Source organism: Helobdella robusta (assembly GCF_000326865.2).
Source record: "Helobdella robusta unplaced genomic scaffold HELROscaffold_48, whole genome shotgun sequence".
NCBI classification, from domain to species: domain Eukaryota; kingdom Metazoa; phylum Annelida; class Clitellata; order Rhynchobdellida; family Glossiphoniidae; genus Helobdella; species Helobdella robusta.
The window spans coordinates 1,165,077-1,175,608 of NW_008705215.1; the positions used below are offsets into that span (position 1 = coordinate 1,165,077).

The 10,532-nt window shown below is 35.1% G+C and overlaps 1 protein-coding gene across 1 annotated transcript; it reads right to left on the minus strand.

Annotated features, from left to right (window-relative positions):
- Positions 1–2,633: 2,633 nt before the first annotated feature.
- On the minus strand, positions 2,634–3,887 carry HELRODRAFT_178561 (hypothetical protein; the record flags this gene model as incomplete). Its single annotated transcript, XM_009026644.1, has 3 exons — positions 2,634–2,758; positions 3,219–3,321; positions 3,546–3,887. The coding sequence occupies 3 exons, from the start codon at positions 3,885–3,887 to the stop codon at positions 2,634–2,636; spliced, it is 570 nt and encodes a 189-aa protein (XP_009024892.1).
- Between the last annotated feature and the right edge of the window lie 6,645 nt (positions 3,888–10,532).

The following is a 10,532-nucleotide window of genomic DNA, read 5'->3' on the forward strand; positions in this document are numbered from 1 at the left end:
CAGAGTTGAAGTTTGTTTGCTGTCGGTTGTGGAGATGAGATCACTTGCCGTGATAGAACACGCTGAAGAGATGTACATGCATCACATCCAGCATAGATAGAAAAAAAGAGTATCACCCATCAACAAGAAATTACACCACACCAGCAATAACATTACATTACATCAACGGCATGCAATATAATATAATATTAAACGCTAAACAAATTACACAGCAGACGAGTTGTGACATTAACAACCAGTGGCGTCAGCATGGCTACGTGGAGTTGATGAGCTTTTATTGGGGGACGGTTTTTTTTAATAAAAATTTTTTTCAGAATGTTCAATTTTTTGATTGCGTTTACTGGTCAGTAATGTTTACACAGTCTGAATCATTATTATTAAAAAGAATTATTCAGAATTTAGCGCGAACAAATTGAAATAAAATTGTATGAAGAAAAAGATAAATAAAAAACGAAAAACACAAAAATAAGAAAACATGAAATAGAAAGAAATTAAAAAATGATAACAAGAACAAGAAAAATGATAAAATGATAAAAAGAAACAGAACGGAAAGAGAGAGAGAGAGAGAGAAAGAGAGAAATAACAAAGAAGAGAGTGCAATAGAGTAAAGAATCGTGAAATGTAATGATGAATGAAGTGGAATGGAACGTAATATCGTAGCATGTGCTCCATTCCCTCTCAATCCACACATACAACAACGAACAATTTTAATTAGAAAAAAAAATTGAATGAATATATGTTATACATTTGTATTATGAATCATTGAATTATTGAAGAAATTAATGAGTGAAAAAAATAATTTGAAAAATTAAAAAATCTACAAACAACAACAATTACAACTAACATTAGCAACAACAACAACAACAACAACGCACCAACACAATAATGGAATTAGCACCAATAAATAAAATCTCTAAGTCAGACATCTTATTGACACTTATTTACATTACCAAACACAATATTAGCAACAACATTACCTAATCAACAACATCACCATCACAATAACATTGCAACCACACCAGACCAACATCACAATAACAACATCAACATCACAACATTAACAAACACATTGACATCACAATAACAACAACTACAACATCCCAACAGCATCTCTTGATTATCTGCTGATGGCTTTCAATCCAACATCATCCCAACGTATCAGCAATGATGAAAGGAAAATGACGATGATGTTGTTGTTGATGTTGTTGTTGTTGATGATGATGTTGTTGATGTTGTTGTTGATGTTGTTGTTGTTGATGATGATGTTGGGGATGTTGTTGTTGATGTTGTTGTTGTTGATGATGATGTTGGGGATGTTGTTGTTGATGTTGTTGTTGTTGATGATGATGTTGGGGATGTTGTTGTTGATGTTGTTGTTGTTGATGATGATGTTGGGGATGTTGTTGTTGATGTTGTTGTTGTTGATGATGATGTTGGGGATGTTGTTGTTTATGCTGTTGTTGTTGATGATGATGATGTTGTTATTGAGAACACATCGCAAAAGCAATGTTATTGCCTTGAAAGACAGAACTTCCTTCATCCCATTTAATTAATGCACGTCAGCTCAAGCATCTTCCAAATTTCCAAATGTAAAAAAAATTAAAATTACAACTTTCCAACCGGCTAACAGACGTAGAGTTGAAACACGCAAGCACAAGGAGAGAGAGGGAGAGATGCAGGAACAAGAATCAAACAGATGAACAGATTGTACCTTAGTTTGCAGCCCAACTTAATCCTTCTTTTGAAAGCTATATAATCCATTACAAATTAGGCAGATCATCCCTCCCTAATGTTACCATATATAACAATCATACAACCGTAACAATGCCTCCTTATGTAACGACAATCTCCAACACTTTGTGCAACGTATACTGGGACACAACAAAATAGATCCACCCACATGGCGTTTGTATCAACGTGTTCTGTAACATAACAGAGCGTAACATAAATATTGCATTGCTTTATTTCTTAACATGGTTAATTTGTTCATTTTTTTGTGTGTGCTATCTCTGTTGCGTTTTGACGTTTTGAAATTTACACAATTTAAAAAGTAGAATTTGTTATTCAGTGAAGCATGGTGGACATACAGTGTAAGGGAGAATGAAAGTCAAGCAGGATACATTCATCAGTCATCCATTAGAAGTTAGTCATTGAAAACATTCACAATTCATCAAAGATTCGTTTCAACAGTTGCTTATCTCCCTTTTGTGGGACACCATTTTCCTCAAATTTGTTTCAATGAAACTCTATACATCTATCTATCTATCAATCCATCCATCCATCCGTCCATCCATTCATCCATTCATCACTCCATCCATTCACCACGATCCTTCACCAGAATCCTGTGCAAGAGCATCGGAACAAAATGTTGGAATGAAGCGATCCAACAAAAATTTCAATCCAACATTCGTCACTGGTGATACTTAAATACAAATGAACGGACTCGTGAAAATTTAATTCACTTGAACTTAATTTAAAAAACTTTTTGAAGTATCACATTAAAAATAATTGTATTTAATATTTTTTTGGAAACCTATAAAAAATTGTACTTGCTAATTATTAGCTACCTTTTTTAATAACATAAGGTGATATGTTCAATAAGATAATATTTGATAAGATTTTCAATGAACATTTTATTTCTTGGAGTAATTGACGTTGACCGACTGTTGATCCAGTTTGTGCTTTCCCGCCATTCTGCCTCCGCCCCCAAGATTGAATGCATGCACCAATGCTGCATTAATGCACATTTGTTTTATGTCTTGGTGGGTTTTTATTTGGTGATATGCCATGATGGAGAAGCGATGACAAAAATTTTAAAAATCCTCACAATCTGGCATCCCCAGGTAAGACTTGCTGGAAGAGCCCAAAATGTTGACAACTGAAAAGTAATTGACGAAATCAACAGCAACTCCCAAAAAATGCATCAACAACACCAGCACCAGCAACACCAGCAACAATAGACCACCAGCATCAACAACACCAGCAACAACAACACCAGCAACAACAACACCAGCAACAACAAGCCATGATGTCCACCTCGATGTTGTAGCTTCACGACGACAACTCAACAACAACAACAACAACGCGCCGACACGAACATCAACCTAAGAACAAATTAATTAAAGAACACAGCCAATAAATAAAAGCCAAACAAAAGCCGACCAATCAACCAATGAAATCCACAAGAGCATTCACTGCGGACCTCGCATTAAAATCACGTGACGTCACGCTTTTCTGCGCATGCGCAACGCTCTGGCGGTCATGCGCGCGCTCTAATGGTAGCGGCTTCCTTGGCAACCGACCATTGAGAGGAAAGCGTTGCTAAGTCATGTTGGTGGTGATGATGACGACGATGATGATGGTGATGATGATGATGATGATGATGATGATGATGATGATGATGATGATGATGATGGTGATGATGATTGTGGTGGCGATGATGATGATCATGATGATGATGATGAAGATGACGATTTGATGAAAAAAATTGCAATAGTAATAATGGCTGTAATAATAGAAGCGATGACATCAAACATGATGATGACGTCAGTGACGGCGCTGGTGTAGATGTTGATGATGTTGATGTTGTTGATGATGTTGTTGAGGTTGATATTGAAGTTGATGTTGTTGATGTTGCTGATGTTGATGTTGTTGATGCTGATGTTGCTGATGTTGATTTTGTTGTTGATGTTGATATTATTGATGTTAATGTTGGTGATGTTAATGTTGTTGATTTCGTTGTTGTTGATGATGTTGTTGATGTTGATACTGCTGATGTTGTTGATGTTGTTGATGTTGTTGTTAAGGCGGTTGTTGATGCTGATGTTGTTGATGTTGTTGGTGCTCTGATTCATCTGTTCAGTTTCGTCTAAATGAGAACGACACATTGTAAACAACAATATCGGTGATGATTTTAGTGACGATAATGATCAAAATCATCTTCATCATCATCTTCTTCCTCATCTTCATCATCATAATCATCATCATCATCATCGTAATCATGATGAAGCATATTTTGGTAATGGTTATGATGTCCATAAGATGACGATATGAATAATTACGATAAAAATATGTTTTGTAATGTCAATTTCAACAAATTTATATATGAAGTTAATTTACATCAATGAATGCTTGTTTGCTACATAGAAGCTCAAACACCACAAAGCCAGTTGATTTAAAACTACGAATACACAGGTTCTTGATGGAACCGTGGTTTTATTTAACTTTGTTCTCACATCATTTTGGTTGATAAAAATTAGGTGCCTTATTTAATTTTTTTTTATATGACGAACGTCCGAGTCATAATATGCGACGAACGTGTCAGACATTTCCAAACTTTAGTGATGAAGTTTCAGAAAGGACCAACAAAATAGGCGTATTAAACTTGAAAACGTTCTTATGTAACTTTTTTCAAATTTTCAACTGTTCTGAAATGAGAAAAAAAATTGGTAGAAAAATCTTAAATTACATAAGAATTACTAACATTTTTATTCTTTGCACTTAAAGCAATGCAAAACTGTAATTACGTTTTGTAAGTAATTTTGGCAGACATTCCAGTTATAGATCGAGGAAGGGAACTTGAAATTCGAAGCCGATGTATCCGTATCGGGAACGAGAGAAGAAAAAAAAGCTATCAGAAAATTTCAAAAATTGTGAATGTTAGTGCAGCTGTTGTGGACGACATCCCGATGCATTGAGATCGAGGCATCTGGATTTTATATAGGCACGTATGCATCAATGGCCTTCGTAATCGTATTTTTTCATTTTTTGTTATTTCCATCGGAGGTCTGCAGATTTCTACATCAAATTAACTAATTACTGAGTTACAAGAAGCAAAATATTTGGAGGTTCGAATCTGTCGCAATGAGTTTTCATTTAAAACTCGAAGGAATGTTTTTTCTATTTGAAAAGTTGATCCTTCATATGCACCGGTATGGGTGGGTACTTAAATATCATCTTGAATCATTTTAAACTAATTCCGACAAATTTTTCTGAACATGTTTTTACAATAAAGTTGAGCGTCAAAATAAAACTAATAATTATTTAATTTAAAATATTAGGGTGTGGTGGTGCTAGGACTTCTGGGAACGGACATTGATGAGGTTATTAAGATGGTTGTAAAGATCTTCAGATGTAAATTTTTGTTCTATCTTGAAAAATAATCTTTTGATGGTTTTGTTGTTTTTTTTTATTGTCACCATTGTAACTTACTTTTGAAACTACCGCTTTCATCACCACCATATTCACCATCACCATCGTCACCATCACCATCGTCATTCCCAGCATACTTCTGATAGATTTCAACGCAGAAGCAGCCAAGTTGATGTTGTAAAAATTATTTCCAATAGCCAGCGATTTGTGATAAAAAATATTCTCGAAAGTTATGCTTGCTTCAACCAGGCGTAAATCCCAAACTTAACGAGAAGAACTCTCAATAACAAAATGTGGGAAAGTTACAATCAAGAAATATATTCCAGAAAATTATTCTTTATTATCAACTGTAAATTATTACTTTAAACAAGTTTGAAAAACTACCACCAGCGTGTAAACTTTTTGGAAACAACAACAACGTACGAACAACTCATTGGAAACAACAACAACAAAGTACACACAACTCATTAGAAACTACAACAACGTACAACACAACCATAGAAAACTACAACAACAGCAATACAGCACATTAACGTTCAACTAAACAGACGTACATAAACACCAACAACACGCAAAAATAAAAATCATTGTAATACTCGCAAAACTGAAACTGCATCGACACTCAAATAGTAACAACCCATTAAAACTCACAGATGAACGTGTGCATAGGTACAGAAAGTTACATGGGAATACGCAGAGAGCCACACAATCATACAAACAGACAAAACTATAAGCAAACCTTCAAAAAGAAAAAAGAAATACAGATAGGTATATATACAGTGAAACAAAACTACACACACACACACACACACAGAAATGTATATATATGTATATACTGAAAGAAATGTACACATACAAACACAAAAATAAACATACAGGGACAAAAACACGAGAACAACATGAAAGCATTGTAGATTAACATGAAGGTTATTCCAATCACGTACCTACCTCTACGTATGTACGTTCAGACCAAACTATGTGCCAGCATGTATGTATGTATGTATGTATGTATGTATGTATGTATGTATGTATGTATGTATGTATGTATGTGTGTGTGTGTATGTATGTATGTATGTATGTATGTATGTATGTATGTATGTATGTATGTATGTATGTATGTATGCATGCATGCATGCATGTATGTACGTATGTATGTATGTATGTATGTATGTATGTATGTATGTATGTATGTATGTATGTATGTATGTATGTATGTATGTATGTATGTATGTATGTATGTATGTATGTATGTATGTATGTTGTTTCTGATCATGTTTCTTATTTATAAGACTCTTGTTTATAGCACCATACTTTTTCGTGTTGGTGTTGTTTTTGCTGCTCTTTTCATTAGTTCATTCATTTGATATTTTTTATTGCATTGATGTGTTTTGCCGCTCACCAGTGTTAGATCACACTGTTCACCAATGTTACATTCACACTGTTTACCAATGTTGCGTTCAAACTGTTCACCAACATTTCGTATTTGTATGCATGACACCATAACTGAGGAGTTTGACTGTTTTCATGTTTTACTTAGCCTTTGTTTACTCTTTGTTGCTCTAGTTGAGTTTATTTGTTCGTAATAAAATATTAACCTATGAGATAAACAAACAACATTTCAACATGAAAACAAACAAACAAACAATATAATTCACCATGCAACACACAATACAATTCACTAACAAACAATACAATTCACCAAAAACAAAACAATACAATTTATCATGGATTGACGTATCAGAAATCTCATCAACACTTGCAATCTTATCCCCTGGTAAGATGGATGATGATGGATGAATGGACAGATGAATGCATGCCGGTTAAATAAATGTATGAACTCAAGCCCTACTCAGCTGGTAAACTTTCTGATAAATGTTACTATTCACGCTGATGACCATATTGGGGTGAGGATGGTGACGATGATAATGATGAAGAAGATGATGATGACGATAATGATGAAGAAGATGATGACGACGATAATGATGAAGAAGATGATGATGACGATAATGATGATGATGCTAATGATGATGGTGATGACACAGATGTACTAGATGTGATTCACGCTCAGCCATATTAAAACTAAAGGCTACGGAGCTCTAGAACAATTATTTGCAATTTAGAGGACGGCGTGCAAACAACAACGTGGCCACTTTCATTAAGCAAATCGGTTATCAGCATCCATCATCGTTATTTCGTCGCTAGATTTCGCTGCATTTCATTTGTCCGTTTGTGTGTGTGTGTGTGTGTGTGTGTGTGTGTGTGTGTGTGTGTGTGTGTGTGTGTGTGATCGTAGGAGTTAGTTAACGTCTGCGTGTTGTTGTTGAAGTCGTGAGCGATGGATGTGGGTGGCAGTTGATTCTTGGTGGTCCATGGTTGGGCAAAGTTTGAGACAACAAACTAGTGTTGTGTTTCATTTTTATTTTGATGTAACAATCGAAATAACAATTAACATTCTGATTTTGTGACAACGGTCTTTGCACAAAAAACTAACAATGAAACAGAGTAACAACGGATGGCGCGTTCCTGTAATGCATCTCGCGGCACATATTTTCCTATCAAGGCTAACAGGTCTAATGTTCACAATCAACGTGCTTCCCGACGATCACTGAGAATCGCAATTAACAAAATTAACAACAAAATAAAAAAAAAGCTACACAAACAGCTTCGCCATTGTTACGAAAGCAAGGGTTACAAACTGCAAAAAATTTAGTTTAATTATTCGTTTTAAATTTATTTAATCGTTCTAATTGATAAACAAACAAACGAAGTGAACATCACAAAACATGATGAACATCACAAAAATGGTGAACACGGTAGACATGATGGACAGCACAAACAACAAACAAATAAAAAATGTGTAGTAGATACAGTACATTTGATTCTTTTGCAGCACAGTCGATGTACGACGGGTGCATGTGCGCGTACGCGTTTGTTTGTTTGTTTGTTCACTCGCTGGCTCGTTTGTTTATTTGTTCGTTCGTTCGGTCATTCGATCGTCCGTTCGTTCGTTTTTGTTTGTTATTTGTTTGTTTTTTGTTTGTTTGTTTTGTTTGTTTGTTTGTCAGTCAGCAAACAAAATTCCATAAACAATAATGTCGTCTAGATAAACAAGGCACGTCTTCCATGTAAACATCAAAACATATTCCATTTGCTGCTCAAATGTGGTCTGGGCATTACATAACCCGAACGGCATCACTGTAAATTGCCACGAACTCTTTTCTAACTAAAAAACAGTCTTCTCTTGGTTATTCTTTTCAATCTCGACCTGCCGGAACCCGCTTGAACCGGATAAGTTATTCATTGTATTGTCAATCCTTGAAGCGGATAAGTATCTTTCATGGTGGCTGCGTTCAGTTTTCTGTGGTCCACGCAAAATCATTCTTATTAACTAGAACGACTGGAGGTGGAAATCATCCATCCGTTTCCGCCTGCTTTAACAGTAGAAGACGTCGTGGAGCTTGTTTGATGGATTCGCAATTTTGAGTGTCTATCCTGTGAGATACCAGGCCCGTTCTCCCTTGGCCGTTGTTGTCGGTCGAGAATATATTCGAATACTTGCTAACAATGTCTCTGCCTTCCTTCGCTCCTCTTTGGTGGAGATTGTTTCGTCCAATAGATTACGTTGGAGACTAGACGACTCTGAATTCATGGAATTTATTGGCTGGGCATTGCCAATCACTCTGCTATCCTTTGATCTTATTGGATTTTCTGAGACCTACATTTTCTGTATCGAAATTCTGTCACCTTTTGACTTCTACTAGGGATTTTTCATCAAAAATAATATTTGGTATTTTGAACGTAGGCGTAAGTTCCACCAGAACAATTAGATAGTTCCTGCATTCATTGTTTTTCAGTTTTGCCGAAATATGTTTTCTGACAAATTTGTTATAACCATTTCATCATTGAGCGTTCACTGGGTGTCTTTTGGCTGACTGTTTCCTATGATTACTTCAATGTTTTTCCATCTTAAAAAACGTTTTTTTTATCTTCAGATTTAGGTAAAAGCCGTACTTCATCACCAGCCGATGCCCAAGATGCATGCATTCATTGGTAATGTCTGCCACCCTCAAACTCCAAGTCTCCCACCTCTAAGTGCAAAATACTTTCCCGTACACAAGAGCTTTTCCTCTGGCGGCAGTTTAAAGAAAGTACTTGCTAGATCTTTTTTGTTTTAGATCAATTGATATGTCACGTCTAAGAATAGATCTAGTTGCTCCTGTATCATTGGTAATAGAACATTTGCGTAGATCTAACTTTCCTTCCACCCAAAAGTCATCTCGGTCACGATGCAGCCTTGAGACATAAATAATATTGCTGGAAACGTTTGTTTTTCCAGCCAGCTTGTGCCTGTTAGCTGCAGATGTTCCAAATATATGTCTGGTAAACTTCGCAAGTCGTTTTTATCCGTATCGTTCCTTTGACGTTTCTTCTTTGAGGCCGCTTAAAATATTTCCTGTTATGCCCTTTTTTCCACAGTTCTAGCATTTTGGTAGTTTGTAATCTGTTGTTGAGACAATCTTTCGACACTCATTCTTTTCGGGGATTTGCAATATTCTTGTGTCATATACTGTTACAGAATATAACAATATTAATTTATAATAATAATTATTATTATTATTATTATTGTTATAATTATTATTTTTTTTCAATATTAATATTATTGTTATTATTATTGAAACGCTGGTCATAATTGTATTGAACAATGTAACCTCAACGGCATTGTCATTAGCAATTCAAATTTAATGAAAAATAAATAATTAAATATTTTAGTTACATTGATCGTAAACACATCAACAAGACATACTAACACACACACACACACACACACACTCACACACGCACGCACACAAACAAGCATACACACATACACACACAAAGATGCAGACACACTCAAAGATTGCCTCTGGCTACCGTAAGTGCCCGACTCCACACACCACCACTTTGTGTACAATCACTAATGTGTGTGTGTGTGTGTGTGTGTGTGAGTGAGATTGTGTGCGTGTGTCTTGGCGTGTGTATGCGCTATTTTGTGGGCATGAATTTGTGTACGATCTATGAAAGCTTGTCTATTTCCACTCTGCGGTTTGTAAGAACGAAGATGCAATAATTTTCATCATATTATAAAACAAAATGGCTGATGAATAAAATTCATTTGAGAAATAACTTAAATATTGTGCTCTTCATATTGAATAAACCTGTTGAATAATAATTTTTGTAAAAGAAACAGCAAAAAATTTTAAAAAAGTTATTTTTTAAACTGAATTAGAAAAATCTGAATAAATAAATAAAAATAAAAATAATGTGATAAAAGAAAACTCTCGAAAGTAAATTAGGCATAAAAATGAGTTGGAAATCATTTCAATAAGAGAATCAGTACATCA